General features: G+C 34.9%; 2 protein-coding genes across 2 annotated transcripts in view; one reads left to right on the top strand and one right to left on the bottom strand.

The window, feature by feature from the left end:
* Positions 1 to 13919, bottom strand: part of LOC137402039 (PCI domain-containing protein 2-like) — a 32457-nt gene extending 18538 nt beyond the window's left edge. Inside the window, exons 1-4 of the mRNA XM_068088511.1 lie at positions 13845 to 13919; positions 4656 to 4697; positions 3524 to 3645; positions 447 to 609 (exon numbers count right to left, since the gene is read on the bottom strand). Coding sequence (XP_067944612.1) covers positions 447 to 609; positions 3524 to 3645; positions 4656 to 4697; positions 13845 to 13880 — 363 coding nt within the window. The 5' untranslated portion in view covers positions 13881 to 13919. The remainder of the gene's footprint in view (positions 1 to 446; positions 610 to 3523; positions 3646 to 4655; positions 4698 to 13844) is intronic.
* A 221-nt stretch (positions 13920 to 14140) lies between these two features.
* LOC137402785 (uncharacterized) overlaps positions 14141 to 27864 on the top strand; it is a 59503-nt gene continuing 45779 nt past the window's right edge. Inside the window, exons 1-5 of the mRNA XM_068089292.1 lie at positions 14141 to 14229; positions 19230 to 19334; positions 21740 to 21817; positions 24012 to 24146; positions 24416 to 24541. Of these exons, the coding sequence (XP_067945393.1) occupies positions 19323 to 19334; positions 21740 to 21817; positions 24012 to 24146; positions 24416 to 24541 (351 nt within the window). The 5' untranslated portion in view covers positions 14141 to 14229; positions 19230 to 19322. The remainder of the gene's footprint in view (positions 14230 to 19229; positions 19335 to 21739; positions 21818 to 24011; positions 24147 to 24415; positions 24542 to 27864) is intronic.

The raw sequence follows: 27864 nt of genomic DNA on the forward strand, positions 1-27864 counted from the left end.
GCTTGTTAGTAGAATTGCTATTTGAATGTTGCGAGTTAAAATCCAGGACGAAAGTGTTTTCCATTGCTAATGCGTTATCGCTATAGTTGGACAGACGAACAACAGACAAACTTTCAGATTATTATAGATAGATAGCATTTTGGGGAAGTCTGGGCATATAATTTTCTTCTAGTAGTTCAAGCGTGAAACAAGCCTATTTCAACCAGTTGCCATTAAAGATTGGCAGGTGTAATAAGTACCTGCACAAGTGTTCTATAGTATCACAAGTGGCGTAATAGCGAGCAAATCTGTCTGCAGAACTGTTATTTCCGAATTCAATGCCAGTGCGAAATGGTTTTTTCGTTTCTAGATTTTAATCACTACAACTGGACATACTGACGACAGACCAGCCAACAAAAGACAAACAAACACCTAGATTTATATATACAGATATATTAAGGACTTACCGATATGGCAAATAATCTGAGATCGATGCTGAGCACGAACATGATGGGTAATGCCCAGTTTTCATCCTTCATTGCCTGAAAGGCCTTAGTGAATGCTGAGATTGCAGCTGATTGACAGGCATATGTCTCAGTATAGTCCGAGTTAGAGACGGCCCATAGTGCTCTATAGAAAATATGTACATATATGTAAATGTATATATATATATATATATATATATATATATATATATATCTATGTACATGTAGTAAAATGTACCTATATATATATATGTACATGTAGTAGAAATGTACCTATAAATATACATGTATATATGTACAGGTAGAGACGGTCCATAGTAGTCTATAGAATACATGCACACAAGGTAAGACCTAGTCACACAATTGATGAGTAAAACATGATATTGTGCTGACTCTCCCATGAGCAGCATTTCTTTCCAAGTTCATGTTGAATATCTTTCAGTTAACTGCGCACAAACAACACAGAGTCTTAATTTCATAGCTACAACACAATTGCTAGGGCTAGGACATACTTGCTAGAGCTCTCATAAAGATATCCCTAAATACTGTCTCATCTTACTGATAGCTTGTTGAAAGCTTTATCCTGTATTTTAAACTTTCATAAGCATTTGATGTTGGTAAAAGAATATGTTTGATTACCACACCAGCTCACAAAAGGTGGCATACAGAATACATCAAAGTCCATTTGAAACATCTCCTAATAATCCTGTATACAGAATATGCTCCATCTAATAGTTGAACCATTAATTAATGATCACATTTTTCCGTGACTGACATTCTGATGTAAGGGATGAAAATGTTTTTCCCATAAAATACCTTAATGTAGCGGAAATAATAAGGTGCCATTGGTATCTTCAGTCAAACACATAAATATGCTTAATCTAAACTAAACATTGAATAACCGTCGCGGGTGGAAACCCATAAAGTAAAGTACTATGAAACATGGCCACATCAAGCTTCAGCTATAGCCTAGAGAGTCAGGTATAGCCTTGGTCTATTATAGCTATTATAGTTATCATAAAACCTCTATTTGAACGTCGCCTTTATTTGAACGCCACATCTAATAGAACACCACTGCAGAAAAAGTTTTGAAAAATACAACGCCACCCTTTAATTGAACGGCACTTATATGTGCTTGCCACGTTGACATTCTTTGATCATTACAAACCCATGATAAAAAGTGATCGGTAAAAAAGTGTCCACAAAATATTACACATAAGACTGGGTTACATCAATAGCAATTAATTTTTTTGGTGTTGCTGAAGTGACTGCCATGATTTTAGTGACAGTGTACCTGAAAAGATCGTTCGTCACAATCATCAGAACTATACTCTGATTTAAAGCCACAATGGTCTAAAACTCTAAATCATATTCAATGTTTTCAGGTTCATCTATAATGTGGTTTACAATCTAAACTGATGACTTTAAAGCGTTATGATGAACGATGAGAATACTTCAAAGAGACCATATGACATAACAGCAGCCAATGTTATGGCGTATTCTAACTATAAAACATTAAAAACGTTGTAAAAATTAAATGCTCGTTTCTAACTCCAAAGCTTTACAATTTTTTCTTTAAAATTTTGAAAGTGGCACCACTAAAATGATTGATAACTATTAATAGCAGTATCACGCTAATATTTTATAATCAAAGGAGTTCCTTGTTCAACTCGGTCTGATACTTCGATGTATATGAAAAACGGTGTAGCAAAAAATGCTGAGGCCAATGGCATTCATGTCGATTAGCCCAAAGGAGAGTGCAAAATATAGGCGACATTAGCATTGCTTTGCCTGTGAAGGGTTAAATTTATCGTCCCAAAACTCTGATGGACTAGTTGAAAAATACAGCGCCACCTTTGAACACCACCTTTAATTAAACACCACTGTAGGAAGAGGATTGAAAAATAGAGCGTCATGGCGTGCAAACAGATGTTTTACCATACTATACAATATACGGTATCTACTTTACATTTGTTAATTACAGATTATTGATACTATTGGATACTTAGCAGACATACTTGGCATTTGTCAGTTGAAAAGTACAACTGAAATTTCTAATTTACATTGTCATAATTTTTAAGTGAATACAACAAATAAATAAAACAAATATATGAATAAGCAATCTTTATCCCTGATTGGAAGAATTTGACGCTTCAGAAGGTGGCTGATTGGTTGGAGCATCAGTCCAACCAGCTGAGTGTTAGTAGTTCAAATTAGTTAGCCCCAAATAGTTAGTTAGCCCCAAATAGTTAGTTAGCCACAAATAATTAGCCCCAAATATTTAGTTAGCCACAAATAGTTAGTTAGCCCCAAATACATGTAGTTAGTTAGCCCCAAATAGTTAGTTAGCCACAAATAGTTAGTTAGCCCCAAATAGTTAGTTAGCCCCAAATAGTTAGTTAGCCCCAAATAGTTAGTTAGCCACAAATTAACCAACGTTCCAGTTGTCTCCTTTTAGTTGTTGACAAAATCATGTTTAGTGTCAATTTTATTCACAAAGATTCATTTTCTTTTTTGCGCTAACACCCCTTACAGGTGGTGACCCCAAAACATTTTTCGGCCCAAAATCTGGAGAATTATCAAAGAAAGCTACAAGCAAATTTTCAGATCAGTTTTCAGTTCGATATATATATATATATATATATATAAATTGGAAAGTCAAATAGTTTACTTATCTTTCAGCTACTGTCAGTTTCCTGCTGGCGCATTCTTCAGGCTGTAAGCTTCAACTGTTGAAGCTTACAGCCTGAAGAATGCGCCAGCAGGAAACTGACAGTAGCTGAAAGATAAGTAAACTATTTGACTTTCCAATTTATACTGCTCCATCCTATGTTGAGCACTCTGATTTTAGTTTCAAGTAGGATACATTTGAATATATATATATATATATATATATATATATATATATATATATATATATATATATATATATATATATATATATATATATATATATATATACGTATATACAGACAAATTATCAAACCTAACCATTGAATGACTGATAGTTTTACAAGGACCAAAGACAAATTAAATATTAAACATTAAGACTATACCACCTTATATGGGCTGCGACTATCTCATCCCATGGTTGCTGCAATATCCGCTCACAATACTGCTCTGGACTCCTCACGCGCAGCCTCACATTCTTAATATGAGGGTGTTTGAAGGACAGGAGAGGCTGCAAGCAGACAAGAGCTTTAGCTCTTCACAAACGATAAGCATCAAGAGCTTTAAGTGAGAACACATGTCATTGTCTGACTGAAAGTTTACACCAAAAACATGTGATTTGTAACCTGCTCACTAGCAGTGGAAATGGTCTACTAAGGATGAAAATATTTAGAATTTTCTTTTTTCATGCTAATTAGCATTAAAAGGAGCAGACAATTTCACAAATTTAGTTATACTGCACTTATGCGAGTGCTCGTTGAAATTGACTACTTGTATTTGGCTCAAGTATTTGGTCGAGTAATACTATTTTTTATGTAATGCATCGCAGCAAGTGAATGACAATGTTCAATCTTTACTATGATAAGAGCTGTATCCATCCGAAGACAGAGTTGAAGATTGGAGAAAAAGACTACATAGTACAAGTTCGCAATTGCGACCTTCAGGTAGATAGACCAACGTGTTAACACCTGCGCCATTTGACAGCGTGTTCAGATTTTGAAAAATTTTGTTGTCATAATTATTACGCCTGAGAATCTCTCATGGCACACCAGACTGCCAGGGTACTACTATGGATGTTAAGTTAATTGTACACGTAGTTATTACACCTGATAATCTCTCATGGCGCACTAGACTGACATGGTACTAGTATTTTCATAATAAAAGAAGCAAAAGTTGAATATTCTTGTTTTGCACTAAATGCTACACCACATTGTAGGGTGAATCTGTGAATGATTTTGCTGTCAGAAAATGATGCAATACAGAACGGCGTTCGTAGGTGATTTAAAAGTGAAACAGCAACTTCAGCAAGGGAGAAACCAGTTATAATACTCTATTTGTATCTAGAATAAATGATATCGTGAGCATTAGGGACTACGTTGGTGAAATATAGCAAAAATGGGTCCCAGATCACAAGAAACGGATATGCATGAAGTTTGACCTCTGTTTGACCTATCTATAAAGATTACAAAAACATGGACATAAAACGAGCAGCAAGCATGAAGAAGCTGTTTGACGACTTACTGCTATCAACAAAGCATCTCTCTCCTCCAGTGCTTCAGCAATCTAAAAGAATAGCAAACATTCATCTGTATAAAATAATTAATTGAAAAATCAAACAGTGTTACAGAGGTGCCTATAAAACTCCAAGCCAAAAATTTCAAACTAACTAAAACTATAAATGTTCTCAAACACAATCAGTTTTTGTAAACAAATAAAATAAACACTATGAGAAGTCATCATACAGATAATTATAACAGCCACTAAAACCTGTAGGTATAAATGATGATAACTCGACAGCTTTTATACCATCTCGAAGTTGTGACTGTAAGTCAACAACTAGCGTTAGGTACGAAGTAGGCAATCTTTGTTTAAAAAACTGAGAGAACTTCAGGCTGCAATAACACTCTTCTTGAGTTGCCCCGACATCATCTATTCTGTGATAGATGGTGACTAGGTAATTATTTAATGGCACTTATTAAGGTTGTTAGAGTGATATAGCAGTGGTTTTATTCTCTTTGTCTAGTTGGATAGACTAATAGTAATAGGCTGAGAATGTGGCATAGTAGGCTTGAAGAATGAAGAACATTGATTGGGTGACCATATATAAGGTATGTAGATCTATATATACATGTATGTATACATCTAGATACAAGTATACATGTTCATGCAAGCATCTGCATATAAGTAGATGTATATACCGTATGTATACGATGACAAGGAATCTTAGCTAGCTGTTATTACAGCAGATTGTTTCATACATAAATTAAAACAAAAGTAAATTAGTATCCAACACGGAGAGTATTGCAAGACGGATATCAGTCACATGTAACTCAAAACGCACACAAAAAACTAAAAGATGTGTAAAACATTTTTACAGAAGTTTAAAAAAAGTCAATCTAATAATTAAATAGAATTTTCAAATTTAAAGAATTGATCCATAACAGAAATCTCAGCAAGCATTAGTTTAAGGATATGGTCCAAGAATGGCAAAATGGTAGTATGGAACAAAAAGTTAGGACTAGTGTAAACAATATATCCTACATTCAGAGCATCAAAAGATAAAACCTAAAAATAAATTGTAATCTTTACTTACGCCCTGCTTGGCATACTTGTTGGCATACTTGTTGCCCAAAAGTTTTGCCAAGCAGTTGCTACCTTCCGAGATGTAGGTAGTAGTTAACATTCTTGTTACAAACCGTCAGTATGAAAATATACAAATTTACGTCAGGGACTTACTAAATGTGTGCAGACAAAAACCAAAATAAGACATGACTTCTAAAAACTGATGAGCAAGTTTTGTAACACATAGAGAGCTTTAATAGTATTCAAAACTTTTTGGAACTAGTGATTCTGCTGTAAGACTTTCTCCTAATCTGAGCATTTCAACCGCGGTCAAATTTTGCCGATTTCAATCTTGAAACATCCTAGCAGTCAGATCACGCCAAACGTCAAAAACAATCTCAAAAGAGAGGAAAATACCGATATACAAATGTTTTATGATAAAATCTACTACAATTTTGTGTTAATTCACATTTAAAATGAATTTTTAAAATATTAAGTTGTTGGATCATGTGATCAACTACTTTAATGTAGACTTCAGTGATGAACTTTAACCGTAGACACAAACCAATGTAGCCATTTTTTAATATTAATGAGTATTTGAATGCTGGTGTATCTTAACAATATTTCAACAAAGTGATGGAATGCTTTCATTCAATAAACTGTAACTGACAACACTATTGTTAAAAGCACTTGTGCTATTTTCTTTAAAGGTTGACTTGCAACAAAATTCACATTACAGTTATTTGGTATCAAAAGATTCACTATGTCTTACTCTGTTGTGTTGTAGGTGCCAAATGTGTGGAAATGCGATTACAAGCTCTTAAAAGCTCAAAAACGAAAAGCCGCCGTAGATTGGAATCTCTTTATTTCTCTGATTTTCCACAGTATCCACAGATTTTGATTATCGTCTTGTCACGTGATGTTCTCGCGTGAATTGAAAGGCCAATAAAAAGTTCAATATAAAACTTATCGTAGCAATAGTTTATGACAAACACTTCAGGTTTTACCTAAGACCCCGTATCAAATATAGATGCTCGCTACTTTACAGTTTTTTTCGGCCTGGTCTAATTGGCAAGTCGTATTCTGATCATGTGACCCAATACTGTGCAAATAATTTTTGCAGTACTTTTCGATTATCACAGGTAACCAACAGGCTCGTCATGATTATCAGACAATGATATGTACTCCTTCGAGGTAAGTTTTAAATGTTCAATGAATTTTTACGGTAAGTTATAAGATATCACTGCTAAAAGTGACAACATTACGATGATGATAAAACTGACGCGTAAGAACAATAGACATAGTTTTATTTAATGCGTGAAGTATATTTGTGAAAATATTTCGACGAATAAGATTGCATGAAAGTGTAAACAGAAACCATCTCTCACAACTAGATCACATTTGAGCCGTTTTGGAAAGGGAATCCAAACTATGGCGGTCTCGTGGGGCTGCGATTTTCTGTTCGGTTTTTGGCTTTTAAGAGCTTGTAATCACCTTTTCACATATTTTGCACCTACAACGCAACAGAGTAGGACATGGTGAATCTTTTCTTATCAAATAACTGTAATGTGAATTTTGTTGCAAGTCAACTTTCAAGGATTCAAATCTAGCACCTAAATAATATTCAGTCAATACATTTTGAAGAGGTTCTGTAATTGTCTCCATGACATTTGCATCTTTCTAATGACATTGCTTAGTTTTATTTCAGTTAGTAGACTACTGTCTGTACTGTTATATAATGATAATCTATCAAATGCTGCAAATATATATTAATGAACAAGTGACATAAACAAACCATACTTATATTACATGCAGAAGCAAAATTAACGCTTTTAAAACAAAAATATTTATATCATTTGCTCAAATAGCTGCAATCTGATCGTTGCTTTCGATGGAATGAACATCTTCTGGTTGTCCAATACCTTCTACAATGTCTTCTGACCTCAACTCTTCTTCTACAGTGCTGAATTAGTCGATATTAGCGTCTAAACAATTATTTTGGCAGAGCAAAACTTTTATATGTTGCATTTAGTACACATGCAAGTTTTGCTCGCTAAATGTAACCTTTGGCCTAGAACTAGTACGTAGTTCATCTACCATCGTGAATGTAAACCCTTTGTTACATACGTGAACTTCAAAGTATCAAGACTGCATTAAACAAGGAACTACTATTAGCCTGATAGTTATTAATTATATCTATTGTGTTGCCTTCAAAGTTTTAACGGGAAGAAACAGAAAAGCTTTGGAGTTGGACAACGAGAGAATTGATTGTTAATGATGTAAACGATTAATTATTAATACGATTTTGTGGAAACTTTTCTACTGATCACTTGATATTATGGGTTTATAAAGATCAAAGATTGTCAAAGTGGCGGTCAAATGGAAGTGGCATTCAAATAAAGGGTGAAGCATTTTATTTTTCAACCCTTCTCTCATAGTGGCGGTCAAATAGAGGTGGCGTTCAAATAGAGGTGGTGTTCAAATAGAGGTGGCGTTCCATTAGAGGAGGCGTTCAATTAGACGTTTTATGGTATGTAGCACTGATAAAAAAGATTCACATAAAATCATGCTTTGTTTGCGTAAAAAGCTTACTCTCTAAAATACTACTTTCTGTCCACATATGTCTGCCTTATGAACGATTTGGTTTTGTATAGCTTTACTTTCTAAAATAGAGTAAACTCTACACAAGCTAAACGTAAAAAACATTTGCATCATGACTTTTATCTATATACATATAAATAAATCTGTGTTTGTCTGCCTGCCCTTTGTGTGTCCGGTTATAGCGATAAATTTGTAGGAACAAAAACTGCTTCGCACTAGAATTGAACTTATAACCTCCAGATCGGCAGACAAGCGTGCTATCCACTAAGCCAAGCGGCTACATCGCTATACAATGGAATAATTGTAGTCATACTTATTACACTGGTTAAAATGCGCACGCCTGAAGCGCTTGCAAAAGTACTAGTAGTTACTACTAGCATGCTTGAAGATCATGATTGATCGCATGAGAGATCGCAATGTACCGATTATAAGCACAATCATAAGCACAGCTCCTATTATAGTAAGTTAAGTTGCTAGCTTATAAGATAACTATAGGTAGCTAAATTTATTAGCTTAAGGTAATCAAACTCATTGTTGGTCTCAGGCCAAAGTGAACACAACTTCTCCCGAAATAGTAGGTATCAGGACTGAAAGGGTAAAGGTGTAAACACACTAGGCGATTTTATCGCGAGCGTCATGAGGAGGGCGGAGATATCGCTAGCGTGTGCATAAACACACTTGAGCGATTCACTAGCAAGCGATATAATGGGCACGCCCACAAACTGCCAATAAAATTCCGTATCATTAGTTTCTTCGGAGTTGTTAATAAATTTAGGTCAGTCAATATGGCGCCGTCTAGGCGACAACGTAAACAACTTACGCATTTGTTATTAAACCTATCTCATTTTCACGGATTGTACACTGCCTACACTACAAGGAGACATAAGAAAAACGATTATTGCATTTTTAACTGTAATATTTTTTACTATTTTTATACATATTTTATTTTGTCGTGGTTTTTTATATTTAGGCCTAATGTATTAAATATTTACCGTTCTCAAGATGGTCAACCTGCGCAACGATTGACTTCAAATGTTGGTTTACAACTTGAATTTTTTGTAATTTTTGTTTGTTATGGTGCACATGACTGGGAGTGCTATTATTAAATTTATGAACAATTCAGTGCTCGTTCTGAAGATGTTTCAATATTAACAAAATAGCAAATTGTCGCTGCTGTACGTTGGTGAACATCGATAAGAAATAATTACCCGCCATAAAATTGCATTCTGGTAAAATCCAACCAATCGAAATGCATCTCGCTAGCGATAAAGTTGTGCAGAGAAAGTCTAACGTTATCTCTCTGGATGAGCACGCTGGGTGAATTCTAGCGCAGATTAGCGCCACGCAGCGCGATATCGCTCTAAATATCGCCTAGTGTGTTTATACCTTTAAGGTAATCAAACTCATTGGGTAAAGAAAATTAGCCAATGACAACTACATTACCTGCAGCTGTTTATAAGCTCTTTATTATTACCCGTGAAATGCCGCGCATTCACCTAGCACACTATATATATATGGACTACCAAGTGAGTACAAAGTGTCAAATCATATAAAAAATGCTGAAATTAAACAAAACTCATTGATGAAAAGAAGCTAGTATAACATAGCTTGGAAGAGAATTACACATACACTTTGGATTCCCAGCATATTTCAGTAATCTTCAATGTCTAAATGTATTGGTTGGAGGTGAAGCTTTGAACAATTCATTGTTTCAATACACTTTTCTACGTGCTGTAGGACTTACCATTGCATTAATAGAATATTAGAACAACTTATCCATGATATTAATTTAGTACAACGCAAGAACAATAACTTAGAACAGACACTCATCCAAATACAGTGCATCTATTTGACATCATATTTATCACATATTCAGCACACTAACTCAGCACAATAGGGCAATTCATCCAACATAATAACCAAAACAGTTTAGATTATGTACCAGAACCTTTTTCAAAGCTAAGACCATACAGCTAGAATCCACAGACATCAGTATTTTTCAAACGAGGTGGAATCATAAAAATCTCAAAACCAGGATTTCAGAACTTTTCTGTACTAGATAGAACAAATGAGCAGATTTTTTGACCCAGTTTAAAATTGTAAAAAAAAATGAAAATTTTGTGTGAAACAAATTATGTAAAACGTACAACTGAAATTTATATGTTCTAGTTCTATTGTTCATGATCTTGTAATGAGTGAAGCATCAATATGGCTAGTGTCCTTGTATAAATAAACTTGCAAAAGCTGTTACAATTGTGCTACAAAATTGAATCTCTAAGCCATAATAACCACCGAAACACCGGGGTCATGATCTGCAAACCGATTTATTCAGGAAAATTAATTATCTTGGCTAAACAAAAATAGCGAATGACCTGGTTGTAATAAATTCTAGTGCATGGGAGTGTTACTTAAAAGCCTCAACTCGGTGCATAAAACTTTCGTAATTAAAAAAATTCTATTTCGGTGTCTTGAATGAGTTGCAGTATAGATAGAATATCTGCCAACAACACCCCTATCTATATTATTCAGCTTATTATATTTAAATAATCTTTATTTATCTTCACATTCATAAAAAAAGGGACCTTAAACCTTGTTTGTACTAGTAGGACGGTTAACCTATCAACATCAGTTATAAATCCCGGTATAAGCGATCACTCTGTTATTGACATTGAAATCAGATACTACCATCAAATGCCTACTTCCACCTCACGTCCTCAAAAGACGTACCATAAAGCAGATGTCGACATGTTTGAAAATGTGCTATGGCCTACTCAACTCGCACTTCCAGAAATGAAGGATATCAACGAAATGTGGACTCTCTTCTCAACAGAGTTAAAAAAAGCAGTACTTAGAGATAGCGGTACAACCCGCAAATTAAAGCCAAAACCACCTAATCAACCTTACTGGTTTAATAAATGTGCCAGTAAACTGGTAGCGAAATATCGCAAAACTTATAACAAATACAAACGCACCAATGACCCCTTCTACTTACTTAAGTACAAACAAGAGGGGAGCCAGCATAAACATGAACTACGAACTATTGAGCGTGACTATGTAACTAATAAAGTGTGTAAGCCACTAAGAAACTGGTAACAGCAAACCGTTTTACCATCATCTGAAACGATCCCAAGGTGTTACGAAACCACCAATGAAACTGTTAACTGTGCCAAACTCTCACACTGAAGACCCCAGCGAGTGTGCCAATATTCTAAACAACTTTTTCAGTACTTAATTCTGCAAACAGCATACTTTGCATGAAGATAAAAACTATAGTACATGCTCACCAAATACTATAGAGGTATCAACTGAGGGTGTTATCAAACTTCTTCATTCACTAAAAAGCGGTAAGAGCCCTGATCCAGATGAAATCCATAAAGAGGATCTCCTTATCGACCCAATCATGATTGCCAAGTGTCTGACTGTCCTATTTCAAAAGTCGCTATCCACTTCTAAACTGCCATTTGATTGGAAGCTTGCTAATATCACCCCTCTTCACAAACATAGACCATCAGATCAATTCAACAATTACAGGCCTATTTCCCTCACAAGCATAGCATGTAAACTGCTTGAGCACATCATGCTTCATCACCTAAATAATCGTTCTAGATTAAGTGCTACATAATCGTCAGCATGGATTCCGAAAGGGTTTGTCATGTGAAACACAATTACATGTGTGTGGAACTTGTCACGAGATAGTAAAAAAAGTAGATGAAGGGAGTACTGTCCATGCACGAGTTCTATATTTTACTAAAGCCTTCGATAAGGTGTCACACGAACTACATGTGCTCATGCGTAAACTAGCCAAAATACCAGACATCAGTCAACAAATAATTATGTGGATCCATGACTTCCTTCTAAACCGTAAGCAAAAAGTCTTAATTAAAGGTCAACAATCCGATGAACTACCCGTCACATCAGGAGTACCCCAAGGGGCTGTGCTTGGCCCAGTTTTGTTTCCCGTATATTTAAACAACCTACCAGATGTTGCCAACTGTAATACCAGTCTGTTTGCTGACGATACTCTAATATACCAGTCAGTCAATAATGCCAGTCATAAAACAAAGTTCCAACACAACATAGACGCCTTACAAGCCTGGTCATCCAAATGGTGTATGTCATTTAATGTAAGCAAATGCTTGATAACGGTATTTAACCCTACTGCGGCATCTCCTCCGCCAGACTACCACCTGGACAACAATCCTCTTGAGATCGTTGCTGAAACTAAATATTTTGGCATGATACTACAATCCGACCTAAAATTTAACTTGCATATACAGAATAAAATATTCAAAGCAAATCGTCAACTTGGCATGATCAAACCTGCGCTCCACCATGCTCCAGAGAAAGCCAGACTTCTAGTGTATACAAGCCTTTGTAGACCCCATGTTGAATATGCCAGCTCAGTTTGGGACACGCCCATCAACAAGTTAGTTCAAGATATTGAGATGGTGCAGAACAAAGCCATAAGATATATTGCCAGCATCAAGGGAAGATAAATCATTACTGCTGCTCGAGAAAAGCTCAAAATTGACACACTTGCAGATAGACATATGAAAATAATACATACTCTCTAATACCGCATTTTTTCTAATGAAGAGAACTATAATGTTTTGTCAAGTTCATATGATGAACTTATACAAAACCACCCTACTGAAATGGCGACAACTAGGACTACGGCAAGGGGAGAGCCTCCTACAATATTCGCCAACAAATCAGTGTACCATAACAGCTTCTTACCATGAACTGTCAGAGAATTGAAATCAAAGATTGCTTGCTAACTGCTCTCGTAACATACCGATGCTTCTAACACGCTGCTATAACATATAGTCGTGACATAGTAAGACACTACTGATAAATGCTGGCTAATGACTTTAACTTATGAGGCGCACCAGTTGTTCCTGCTCTAGTGTGTCTGAAGGAAGAAAAGAAGAGAAAAGGTGAGATGTTTGTAGCAATCTTATACAGTGACAATGCATATCAAATAAAAAAACTATATGTAGTTAACATTTTATTTTTATTTTACTAAAGAATTATCGTCCCAAACTGTTCAGACCGGTAAATTATGTTATTTGGCCTATATTTTAACGGTAGGGTTTTCAAAAATTTGAAACTGGAAATCAGCTTCTGTAGAATATTTAGCTTTAGTTAAAGTAGCAGTCCTAAACCATGCTCTGCTATATTTTTCACTCATGTCAGTCAAACGTAACCCTGATCAACCGCAGCGCCCAGAAAAAAGACCAGCGCATCCCTGGCACTGCGTCAAACCTTCTTCCTACCTTCTTCTATTAAAGAACACTTCGCAAAACACAACTTCTATTTTATTCCACACACCAATCTCATCCAGTAAGAAAAATCCTGCCTCCATTACTGAACACATGCTTTCCACATAAGGTATATACTAACTAATAATTTAATAAACCAATAACCCTGAAAGCATGAAAAGTGCTGTTAATCAATTCAATTGAACACAAAACAAATTCCTATTTCTCTTTCTCGCTCGCAATAAACCCTCTAAACCTATAGCTCGGTGATGGTCTTGATTCTAACCTGCTCGAGATAGGCTTCAAGGGTGCTGTGAGCCATGTAGCACAAATAAGTTCAATGTGATAAACGGTTATATTGGAACTGCTGCACAGAGCCTGAAACATTTTCATTTAGCATCGTCTAAAACTCAAATGGATTTGCCAAAAAATAGCTAGATCCTACAGCAAGTGAGAAGCGTTGCCGAATAGTTTCACACGAACCTTCATTACCCAAGTTTCTAGAAAATTGGAGTTCTGACGGTCGTACCTACAGGCAAACTCGAACATCACGCACATCTACTGGGATAGGTCGTTGTGAGCTTGCTAAGGCGCTCAGCGGAGTATTGGTTTGTTTTTCCTCGTATTGTCTTGCTACATGAGTTTGTGACATCCTATTTTTAAATTTCAAGGTTTGTTCATACATTTCACAACACTTCGAGTTTTATGAAGTAGATTTCTTACCTAAAATGATTGCTAATAAAAATGAGAAAGTAAGCAGTTGATGTGCGTGTGGATAGTTGGTTAGTCAGTTTTGGTAGTTGTTGTGTGGAAACAGAGTATTGATAGTTTATGGTCTAAAATAATTGAATACTTACGAAGATTCACACTAGGGAAACAAGTTGAGGAATAGGTACAACTATTATAATCGAACAACAACAGCAATGTGTCCATCTAAGTGTGTAACGACTAACGACAGTACGGAAAGACGCTGTCGGTAATTGTTTTTAGAGTGATATCGTGTAAGTCAGGTAAAAGGCTGTTGTCGATGTAGTTCCGTGTGCCATAAGATACAAATGATTAATTAACATAAGTTACATTTTGTAAATGAACTACAAGGAAGTATAATGGTTCAAAAAGATATGAGTTTTTAGTTCTATCTATCATTTAGTGGTCTCTATTTACATTCGTGGAAATGGTGCGTCAGCTAAGGACGGTGCTCGATGCGATGTAAAGCTAGCTCATACATATTTACGCTGTAATGAAAATGCGTCGTTTAAGTCTGTGGTTGTAGTTTTTGCACAAGATATTGCGCTTTAAAACCTCTGTCAATGGGGCGCTACTGGTGAAAGCTTCAGTTTTATTTATTTTCAATTAGGTTGAGGCAATTTTGAGTGCAGCAACTAGACACATGATTATCATAGGCATGCTGGTTACTAACAACATATGGCGCCTTACAGTGCCTCACGTTGCGCGTTCACAACTCGAGTTGCACAACTCGAGTTGTACAGCTCGAGTTGCACAACTCGAGTTGTGAACACGCAACGCGGCTTTTCAAAAGTAAGGTGCAATATATTGGTATTACGGTAGCATAACCGTAGATCTGGTTATATTAACAATGGTATATCAATAGGCACCAGTTAGCTAATAGAAATTAAGCTATGTGTGTACTGTAAAACTAGAGCTAATAGCGAATTATACTGCGCCGAGTTTGCAACTCGAGTTGTACAACTCGAGTTGCACAACTCGAGTTGTACAACTCGAGTTATATTTACCGACTCGAGTTTGTAAAAATAACTCGAGTTACACAACTCGAGTTCATCAAAAATCTAGGCCGAGTTCTTTTTAACAGCAACCCGAGTTCAACAACTCGGCTAGAGAACATCTCATCGTTTCATTTTCTCTAGCTATATTTTCTATATATGGAATTTATTTTGGTGCATCATTAAACGCCGTTGAAATAATTTCTATGTTCATTTTCGGTGTTCATTCAGTTTTTTGTCAGGTTCTAGAGAGATAACTCTTTTTTCATTTGAAAAAGAAATGGCCTACCTCCCACATAGATTGTTTTTTTAGTTTGCTTTTTACATTCTACAATTGTTTTTGTCTCATTATATTTATAGAAATAAATATGCGCAAATATCGCCAATATATATATAATTTAAATGTGTCTATATATTTAAACTATTATTATTAAATTTCTGTAGATGTTCTGTAAATGAGACACCCCAATTACTCACTTTGATTTTTTACAAACCCATGTTAGTTTTGCGTATAACACAACTCGAGTTAATCATAAACCCGGGCCGAGTTGTGCAATTCGGCAACTCAAGTTGGACAACACGGCAACTCGAGTTGTACAACTCGAGTTGTGAACGCGCAACGCGAGGTACTGTAAGGCGCCATAACAACATACATGTACATCAAAAAGATCACTCATGTCAAGTTAATTATCATAGTCACCTATGCATTAGCAAATCACAATCGTGTAAACTCATTGATAAGTTATGGTAAATTCTTCCAATCACTGTCAAATCAGCTGGTGAAAAAATTTAATGTTCTAAAACTGACAACCAAGTTTGCAAACTTGTATGCAACTGTTGTAAAGTTGTTTAGATATTGTTGCGCAATGTCAACAGTCTGTTAGCGGAGACATTGATTTTAGAGCAGAACTGCTGTCTTAGTCTGTGTATGATAAGTTGGAAAGGAAAATAAAAAGGCTGCTATAAATTAACAATGGAAAGTAAAAATAATAAAATATAAATTAAAAAAAATTTAAACTATTGTAAAACCTCTAATTGAACGCCGCCTCTAATTAAATACCACCTCTAATTAAATGCCACCTCTAATTGAACGTCACCTCTAATTGAACACCACCTCTAATTGAACGCCGCCTCTATTTGACCTCCACTATGAGAGAAGAGTTGAAAAATAGAGTGCCACTTTCTATTTGAATGACACCACCATTTCACTGCCACTTTGACAATCTTTGTTCTTTATGAACCCATCATATCAAGTGATCAGTAGAAGTGTCCACATAATCGTATTGATAATGAATTGTTTACATCGATAACAATCAGTTCTCTCGTTGTCCAACTCCAAAGCTTTTCATTTAAAACTTTGAAAACAACACCATAGAAATAATTGCTAGTCGTCTCAGGCTAATAGTAGTTCCTTGTTTAAGGCGGTCTTGATACTTCAGAGTACATGCATATCAAAACGGTTTACATTTACTGTGGTAGATGAATGGCTAGTTTTAGGCCAAATGTTACGTTTAGTGAGCAAAAGTTTTACGTGTTGCATTTGTGCTAAATGCGACGCATAAATGTTTTGCTCTGGCAAAAATTGTTTGGGCGCTAATATTGACTAGTTCAGCGGTGCAGAAGACGAGTTGAGGTCAGAAGACATTGTGGAAGGTGGACAACCAGAAAATGTTCATTCCGTCAAAAGCTACAATCAGAACGCAACTATCCGAGTAAACGGTGCAAATATTTGTTTTAAAAACGTTATTTTTTGTTTCTGCGTGTAATATAAGTATGGTTGGTTTATATCAATTGCTCATGAATATATATTTGTAGCTTTTGATAGATTATCATTATATAACTTATAAATTTGCAGATTTATATCATATTATTTGATAGCATCATTGCGGTAATCTGATCTTACAATTGATCGACGTTCGTAACTCCTCTTCTATTGCACATAAAAAGCTAGTTTTTACTGCAACATGTAGCAAACATATCAATGAATGCAATGAGCTTTTATGCTGCATCAGTAGGTATAGATATAGAATATGTCTTCAAAGTTAGAATAAAATAAAAATTGAAAGCTCTAACCAATTGCAAAACAGGGCACAGGCTATAATATCATCACAGGTTAATTGCAAGCAATAGATATCAACTGGTAGAGATATTTTTCGGTTTCTCAATGCATATTTATTAAGAGATCTTTGACAAGTTGGAGGTAAGTTAGCAGATTTTTTGCATCCAAAAGGTTTAATATCGCTCCACCGGAAAGAGAGGGCAAAGTATAGGCAACATTTGCTTCGCCCCTAAAAGGGCAAAATTTATCTTCCCAAAATTCTGATGAGACATTTGAAAAATACAACAACAGCCTCTATTTGAACACCACCTCCAATTGACCATCACTTTAGCGGAAGGGTTGAAAAATAGAGTGCCATGGCATTCAATTAGAGGTTTCACGGTATCTCTAATGTAAGTAGGTGTAAGTTACTCTATGTATATCTATTGCTCTACCACCAAAGCTGTCAACCCTTCAGTTTATGTGTGTCATAGGTAAAGTAACAATGAAAACATTTTTTCAATAGTTATTACTTGATAAATTTAGGTTTTTACTTTTGGCTTTAAAAAAAATTGTATATAATGCATTTTTCTCAATGCTTTATCTGGTTACTTGATGTATCATAAACCCTCTATTTGAATGTCATGGCGCTCTATTTTTTCAACCAACATATATTAGAATCAATACAATACATTTCAACATATATTTCATAATTTAAATCTTTTCTATAGTGGCGTTTTATTAGAGGTGGCGTTTAAATAGAGGATGTTGCTGTATGCTTCGACTAGCTCATCGGAATTTTGGGAAGATAAATTCAAGTCTTTTTACAGCTGAAACGATGGAAATGTTGCCTATATTTTGCACTTTCCTTCGCGTGGAGCGACATCCATGTTGTTGGCCTCAGCATTTTTGCTAAACCATTTTTCGTATACGTCAAGGCATCAGACCAAGTTTTACAAAGAACTTCTGTGATTATAAAATATTAGCGGGATACAGTTATGAATTATTTCAATTGTTTCACTTTTAAAGTTTTAAAGAAAAACCGTAAAGCTTTGGAGCTAGAAAACCGACTTAATATTTTGAAAACATTTGTAACATTTTAAAGTTAGAATAGCTGCTAGAAATTTGAATAGCTGCTAGAAGATAGAATGAAAAATAGAATGGCTGCTATTACGTTGTACGGTGTTCTTGAAGAGTATTCCCATCATTCATCAAAACACATTAAAGTCTTCAGGTAAGATTGTAAACCATATTATGGATGAACCTGAAAACATTGGATATGATTTAGACCAGTGACTTTAGATCAGAGTGTCATTCTGATGACTGGCGTAACAATTGATTGTCTCAGGTACATGTCTCTAAAACCCTAGCAACCACTACAGCAACATCGAAAGAATTAATCGCTATTGATTTAACCAAATCATTATTAGTACTATTATTAGTATTAGTCACTTACTATTAGGTTTTGTAAAGGTCAAAGTGGCAGGCAAATACAGTTGGTTTCCAATTAAAGGGTGGCACGAATTTTTCAACTCTTCTCCTATAGTGGCGTTCTATTAGATGTGAAGTTCAAATGAAGCTGGCATTCAAATAGAGATTTTATGGTGTTTATCATGTTTTATTCTGGAATGATTTAGAGGTAGTTTTTGTATGATGATAAACATAGCTGTTACGTCCGAGTAAAAAAATAAGATTATCTTAAACCTTTGCATAACATTGTTGCACTTGCTATTGTGAGTCGTATATAATGTGTTTTTAACAAAAAGCTAAAATATTATCATTTTCAGGTGTAACTGCATCTAAGATGTTGGTCCGTTCTGCAATATTTGCTCGCTGAAAGTTGATGTACAAAAAATTCTTTTGCTATAACTTAAGTTATTTTGTAGAATAGTTATTTAAAAGGATAAAGAATTCCGGAACCAGTCATCAACCAATTACTTATGCTGCCACATTGATGATAAAAGAAGTGCTTTGACTTGCGAGGATGAATGGCCATGTGAGTAGCCCAATTTTTTTATGATATGAAACTTTAGCAAATTTGCTTCAAGTAGGATGGTTTCTTTTTAAAGCCACAAACAATATTGCCAGAACAGAGCCCAAATTATAGGCGAATCAAATATTTGAACACTCAAATAATTCAAACGCATCCCCATGGTGATTTGAGTAAATTTTATTCGATTTGCTTTAAAATGCAGTACTTCATGATTTTGATTTGATAGCAATTTCAAATCATGCAGGCGAGCGTTCCCATTCACTTGTGTTAATGAATAATTTATCAGTTAGAATGTTGAAACATTAGCTCAGCTGCTTGATCCTGCTGTTACGAAGTCACCGTTGACAGTTTGAGTTTTATCTTTGTCATAAATTGATAAGGCCTGGCGTAATGATAAATGCAGCGCTTTTGATTCAATTGCGAAATAGCAAACAGTAATGGTAGGAAAATCAATTCTTTGACTCTAACATGTTGCTATTGTTACCATTAGGCAAATTTGACGTTTTTCAATTTTTGTAGGGTTTTGATGATTTTTTATGCTGATCTATTTATCTTTTATCTATATAAATAACTCTCAGAGTCTGTTGGACTGTTGTTTGTGTGTCCAGTTATACCGATAAAGTTTTAGGGACAAAAATCCACTTAGCTCTAGATTTGAACGCTGAACTTTCATTTCTGCAGACAGGCATGCTATCCATTAGCCTAAGAGTCCAACTTGCATTGCTATGGAATAATTGTGCACATACTTACGCAGCACTTGCGGAACTACTTGTGGTTTTTACTAGAATGCTTCAGTTAGCACGCTTGAAGATCATGATTGCATTAGAGATCTTGATGCAATATTTTTTCCTAACCATGGCTCAAGTTATATAAATGGCTCTTATTACAGTAAAGATTTAGACTAGCTCAAGTTACTCAAGTTACTCATTGGTTAAAGATCTTTAACCAATTAAAAATAAATTTTTTATGCAAACACTTTTTTTATTACCCCGTGCAACGTCGGGCATTCAACTAGTAGATTCATAATTTTATACTTATATCTTCTGGCTCAAGAATAAGATTAATAATAAGAATAATAATTATATATACTCAATGTATAACTGTCACCTATAAAATTATTATAACATAAATCTTCAAATTTATTGTTGATGACTTACCTTGTTAGACATCTGATTTGTTTAGATATTTCTGTGCTTTATGATTTTCCAAACATTGCAACATAATTATATGGTGATTTAAGAATTGACTTGTACCTAACAGGCAGGTTATTTTATTTGTTAGGCACTATTGACTCACATAATTAAATCAAACTTTAACTGAATTAATTCAAAATAAAATCAAGTGTTTGGGAGATTGTTTTGTTTTTTCTATGAATAAATAAAAATATCGAATGAAGTCGATATCTAGATTGGGAAACTTTTGTAGGTCCAACAAATCATAGGAGTAAATTTCTCATGGTCCTAATCAAGTATTCATTGCCAAAAATTAGCAAAGCGTTCAACGTGATTGCCTTGCTATATGAATATTTCTCACATTTTATTGAAGCCAAGCCATGACAGTTCATACTCATAGTTTAACTGGTCAAGAACCTACATGTATGTAGAGAGAACATTTGTGCTACACAGTTTGTCATAGCACTTTTGTAGTTAGTCTCTAATTAATTTGTGACTCATAGAGCTATGCGATATGGCGATTCAATTGTTTGGCGGCGATTTTGAAAGTGGAAGATTTGAAAATCGCCACCATTTAAAGAAATATCACCAATCTTATAAATAATATAATGGTGTAATGGCGATTTATCTCAAACCTGATGATTTTCAGAGTGGGTAATACTGGAACTAAAGCACATGTGCCTTCAGGTCTTATACTAAGCGCATTTCCTTCCATACACATGCGAGCATTCATGAAATAAATGTCTCTAATTATCACAAACACAAAACAGCTTCTTTGTACATTAAAATATACATATCAATATTAATAAAAATTTGCAATATTTTTACATAATATTATCGCGATTCAATTCGATATAGCATATTTGCAATATCAAATCGTCTGGTGGTTTTTGGAAATCGTTAAGCTCTAGTGACGCGTTCACTCATTCAGGTCGAACTTTTTAGTTTTAGATGGTTTTAAAGTTTGCTGTGAAAATATGTGTGCTGCGTTTGTTGTATCAATATCTCATGAGCGCCTCGTTAATGCTGGCATTTAATGGATGGATGTCAATCGCTAATAGCTTAGCTTCAGTCTTGAAATGACCAATGAGCCACACGCATTTGATCAACAAATCTCGATACATTAGAAAATCGGTAATATTGTAGTTGTGGACTGACATGCCACAAGCAAGGATCAACTGAAATTGGCTATATACCATTGTTGCAAATAAGTTTTTAATTTAGTTTTATTTTTAGATGAACACGCAAGAACCTGAGCCTTGGGTGGAGCTAGCAGATCGTTTGAAGGATGGACGTCTGATAGTGGCGGAAGATGTAAGCAGTTTTGAAATATACATATAACTATGGTCATCTCTCCCTGCTGAAGATGTGTAACATAGTGTTAGCTTGGTACATCTATGTGTCAGGGTTCTCTCAGCCGGGGCGGAGGGGCGAACTATCCCAACCAATTTTCGCCCACCATCTAGATAACGCTTTCACGACTAAGCGCTCATTGCAAAGAAGGCGCTGTAAAGACGGCTCTATTCAGCAGCACAGTTTGTACCATAAACATAAATGAATGCGCATTAAAAGGCCAAAAAATTGCTCTACTGATATATTTTGCTAGCAGTTAATATATGCAGATCTTATTATACGAGTTGCAATTATTTGGAACTGTGAGAAGTTGTTTTCACGTTGCTAAATTTGAACGCATTTTTTTACTTTATTACTGCACATGTATTTAACAAAGTTATATAGAGTTCATTGGGCTGATTCATGTTTGCTAATTTGCTGCAAAAATTGGCTTTTTTGTACACAATAAATATTGAGTTATGAGTCTCTTTTGATTGCAAGCCTTTCTTAGATACTGACCTTGATGTTAACAAGCAGTATGTTACACATCCACAAATTTATAAGATAAATAATAATAATACCATGACCAAACGCGAGCGAAGTGATTGTTTGGGAGATTTATGATAAATACATATGTGCACACAACTCACGAAAATTATTCATCAACGGTCGTCGTAAACCCTTGAACCGAAATCTCATCAACAAATTTAACCATTTTTTAATGGAGTCGTTTAAGTATAATAACAATACAAAACACATATAAGCCTATTTAAATACGTTACCAAGTCTTTATTATTTGTAGAAAATTTCCTAACCCATCTACTCGGATTATACATAAATAGCCAGATTAATTATTCGATTTTTTAAGATTTAATTATAAGAACAATTATTCGTTTTTATAAGATTTAATTATAAGAATAAGCATTCGAATTTACAAGATTGAAGTATATAGTGACCGATGTTGGGCAATATGTTACTGTTATTATTTTTTCTAAATAGTTTTGTTAAATAGATTTTTTAAAAATCTATATAAATATCACAACTTCTTGATATTGTTAGCTATGACGTTTTGAAATGTTAACAAAATTGTGCATTGGTTGTCTATTATTACTGTATTACTATATTAATGATATTGGTTATTCTAATAATATCAGTGCATTTTACTTCCAATATTGCACTTCTCCTATTGCAGGGGAGAGATATAAACATATAATATTTTCCTTTCATTATTGCTGTTTGTTGTACATAATAACACCCAGTTCATTACAGCTACCATTGCAGTTATCCTATTGCACTGCAGTGCCATTTGACTGCTAATATTGCATTTCTCAAACATCAATTGAGATGGTTGAGAAATGCATATCCCTGCAATGCAGGGATATGCATTTTTCAACCATGCAGAGAAATGCAGTACCCTTTCTTTTTTCCAATATCACTTTAGTCGTGGGCTGTATGACCGGGGAATTTCTAGTTTATTTAATGTAAAAAATAAATGTAAAAACGCAAGTAACAATCAGTGTTTATAATAATTGCAGAAATTAAAATAGAGCCATTTGAATAAATTTATTTCATATCGTGAGCTTCTGTGCTGTAGCTACAAGTATCACTCTCTCGTCGTTTTCACTCACTTCATCATCTTTTTTGTTTCCAAATTCGTCGTCACTGTCTTCTAGCCTAAGATCTTTTTTTATTGTTGAACAGTCCTTATCAGCATAAAAATAAAATTGTTAGTCGAGCTATTATTTATTTGGGCTCAAATAGTTTTACCAGGATGAAATGTTGTAAACAGGCACTGTTGCACATGTGTGCTAAACACAAAGAATAGTGCTGTAACAGTAGCACAGACTATACCGTGTTAACGTAAGCTGACAATCTGGTGCTATAATGAAAAATTTGGAAGTATTTTAAGGATTTCAATAAGGTTTATATAATCCCAAATTTCTTTTGGATTCATTTTGAACAAGTGAGAGAACAACTCCATTATTTCACTTCAGACTAGAACTTTCTTCCCCCATGAAAAATTGTGTCATGGGTGCATGTCATATGTATGTCTTAGCCCTTGCTACTGGGTCACAAATCTTAGACGCTCAGTCTAATATCCGTGCTTATCTTGTTTACTCCACTCTTGTTTACTCTGACCAATTCAAATGCTATGTATATGTTAATCATTCTACAGGGGGCAGAAATAAATAGGGAATATCTGATAATGCCTGGACCTGGCCTGTTCCAAACTAAAAGACGAGCTTCAACAGAAGTAGACACAAGCACTCCACTCCCTCAAAGTTCTTCATCTACTGCTGGACCCGTTAAGGTGCATCCATTACGACAGACTGTAGATAGTATTTTACCACACATAGTCTTTTACTGTAGATAGTGTTTTACTTTTAGTTCTCAGTTATTTTAGAGTTACTGTTACTGTTAAAATTAAATTACTCTCATTGATGGCAATTGCAGTCAAAGCTCTATGCAATACCTAATACTTGTTTAGTCGGTCACAGCATTTTAATGGTGCCTCCTAGTCTACTGTGTATCATTCACAGCTAAGAAAGAGAGCTTATCCGTGTTTTTACGATGTTTTAGAAAACGACTGAAACAATCCATTTGCTTGTGAATGAGAAAAAGGGCCAAGGAGGCTTCGGAGTTGTCTATCGTGTCACAAAATCTCATCCCAAAGGAGGAGTTTCTCGAGAGATTTGTTTAAAGCAGGTGAGTATTTGGTTTCCTAATCTGTCATATGGTTGTTTTGATCCTGTTGCTAGTACATATTGATACAATCAATTGATAATTTCTTAGATAGTTGAGCATTTGATGATTGCTGACTTTCATTTCCGTAAATCTAGCATAATTATCTCCTTGTATCTATCTAGTTTTACTGCTAGACTTTTTATAGGAGGTCTTAAAGCCAGCGCTTTACTACTATCAGTTCACCCTCCTATTCTATTAATTATTATTAATAGATCAAATACGTGTAGAAAGACTAAACTTTAAGACAAACAAAGCAAACCAGTCAAAATCCTCAAAGGAGACAAGCATGCCGAATGATTATTTATAAATTGATTCGGAAGGAAACTACTTTTGACAAAAGTTCAGTCGTCTTCATCAAAAGACAACTGTGCTAGTCCTTAGAATAGCTTCTCTGCGTAGCATGTTATCTCTCAGTCCTCTCTACTAGTGTCTTCTGGGATTATTGAGGGTGCTATTCGCTGCAGATTGAACATCTCGCATGCTGTAAATTCATTGTTAACTGTTTGTCGACTGGTAAATTCTCTGGACAGTTTTCTTGTAATTTCTACACCTAGTATCATCAAGTTAACTGTTAACCAGATAATCATCCCATTAGCGTAGTTTTTAAACATATTTGTAATCAGTGAAATTATAGGATGCATATTGATGAAGACACTTTCTGATAATTACAGTTCAAAACTGATAACTATTGTAGTAAACCAATTGATATAGCTGTTCACGCTGGCTTAGCATGACAGAGTTAACACTCTTAGGAATTTTTAGTGAAAATTCGCCTTCAGGCCTATTGATGCCTTCAATAGGCTTTTTATTATAAACATGGAATGGTATAATCATGATAGCCAGATGTTTCCTCTTTGCTTAGACTCATTGGTGGGGTATAGAGTAATCCCTCCTACTTCGCGGCTTCAACTGTTGTGGCTTTTCTGTATCACGAGTTTTCGGTAGCCATCATTTGTATACATATAGCCATACAATCTCTATGTACTTAACCACTGTCAGTCTCTTCACTAAGGTGGGAATGGGAATGCATGGTTTATTAATATGAAAGTAACTCTAGCAATGAACTGACTGTCAGCAATAAAAACAGAATCTTTACCAAGAATGACTTCGAGAATGCTTTTCAAGTCTTTACTGCATTGCCATGTCTATCTGTCTGAAGCCATACAAAGGCTGGTAGGAAAAAGATTCCACTGTACAGGAATCAAACCCGGATTTTGGAAATTCGCATTTCCAGCCAAGAACTTACCATCTGCTCCACTCAACCACCGTACCACATTCAACAATAACTGTACACATACTTATTACCCATGGCGATCTCTTGCGCCGGGCTGGCCGTGTACTAATATTGAATGAAACTTTAACCATCCCTCTTCATCTGTAGGTACTTGCAACCATTTTTCTATCGTGAGACTCTTCGGATGAGAATATTTAGCATTGAATTTGCTTCTCTGATTTTCACCCCGACATGCTTCGCCAATCAGTTCTGGTTAATCTTTAATGAATTTACATTATCTACAACTAAATGAATGTATGGCATTGCATTAGGAGTAAAATAATTACCTAATGAATTTGGGTAACTTAAGCTAGTAAGTTTAGCTAGTCTAAATCTTTACTAAAATAAGAGCCGTGTCTGAAGACAGCTTAATAATCGTTACATTATGTGTACTGATCTCTCACACAATCATGATCTTCAAGTGATCCAGTAGTAATCAATTATATTTTCGCAAATGCTTTAAGCATGCATATTTTCATTGATGTAATGAGTATGACCACAATTTTCCTATTGCATAGCAATGTAGCTACTTGGCATAGTGGATAGAACGTGTGCCTGCAGACCGGGAGGTTCCAAGTTCAAATCCAGTGCGAAGTTGATGTGTTGTTCCTAGATTGTAATTACTGTAACTGAACACGACAAACAAACACAGATTGATGTATAGTATATGTAAATCTACATGTAGGGTTAGATGTACTGAGTACGTAACACGTATGTGTACTTACATGTATAATAATGGTCATGGAAGTTTAGAAAGCAGTTTAAGTGCTAAAATTAAATACTTAAAACTATTTTTTTCCGTTGCGGAAATTACTATTTGGGGGAAGAAGCTGAAATGTAACGACTGCTAAGTAAGAGGGAATACTGTAGATACTTATTTGTTTTCTTTTTCAGATGCTCATTGGTTTTAGGCGAATGACTGTTGATATACATTGATATAGATTAATATAGGCCGATTGCCATATCTTTTTGATTGTATCACTGAACCATGTGTGATGTGTATTTACATTCATTGATCTGCCCATAATGTGAAGAGATGTTAAAAATTTTGATGACTAAGCATTTTACTTATATATACGCATGTAGTGAAATATCAATCAATTGCGCTATTTTCACATTTCTAGTGCAGCTAAAAATGGAAACTTAAAATGTGTTATTTTCTTAATATTTAAAGTAAATAAAAATTCAAAGTAATAAAGAAATGTTTAAATAAGTTTAATAAAAACCAGAATTTTACTAAACTTCACTGATTTTGAAGCTATTTCAACACAAATACGCTATTGGTCAAATCGATAGCTAGCTGCGCACAATAGACCTGCGTATGTGCCGTCGTGATGTCGAATGTTTCTGACGAATTAAGGGAAATAACAATGCATCTCCAATTATATTCCTTATAATATTAATTTCTCAGACTAATATCACGCTATGATGAATAAAGTTTTTGAAGATGAACTTGTTCAAAATTTTAGATTTTATCAAAAAGTATCCGTATTTTTCTATCATTTGCGATAGTTTGTGATGTTTGAGATGATCTGACTGCCAGGATGTTTCAAGATTACAATAAACTAAACTTTATTGTGGTTAAAACGCTCAGATCAAGCGAAAGTGCGATTACGGCGTCTATAGTTGCAAAGGGACTGACATAAAAGGACATGTAACGCTCCAACCTGGACGCATTAGCCGATATCAACTATATCAACTATAGCAACTAGTCACGTCATTTCACACGTATTTCTCTTCTGAATGTTTCAAGTTGAGTTAAGTTCTGAGTTTAAGTTCTGAGTTGTTGATCAAGTTTTGTTGATTTTAATCTTAAAGCATCCTGACACTTGGATCATCTCAAACATTAAAAATGATCGCAAATGATAGAAAAATACCGATACTTTCCAATAAAACCTACAAAAAATTTGTGCAAGTTCATCTTTTGAATGAGCAACAGAGCAACAGAAATGATTTGATAAAAAGGTTTTACCCTTCAGCTAGTCGAGTACATAGTTGGCTACCGAACCGT

This window comes from Watersipora subatra, chromosome 8 (genome assembly GCF_963576615.1).
Source record: "Watersipora subatra chromosome 8, tzWatSuba1.1, whole genome shotgun sequence".
NCBI lineage: Eukaryota > Metazoa > Bryozoa > Gymnolaemata > Cheilostomatida > Watersiporidae > Watersipora > Watersipora subatra.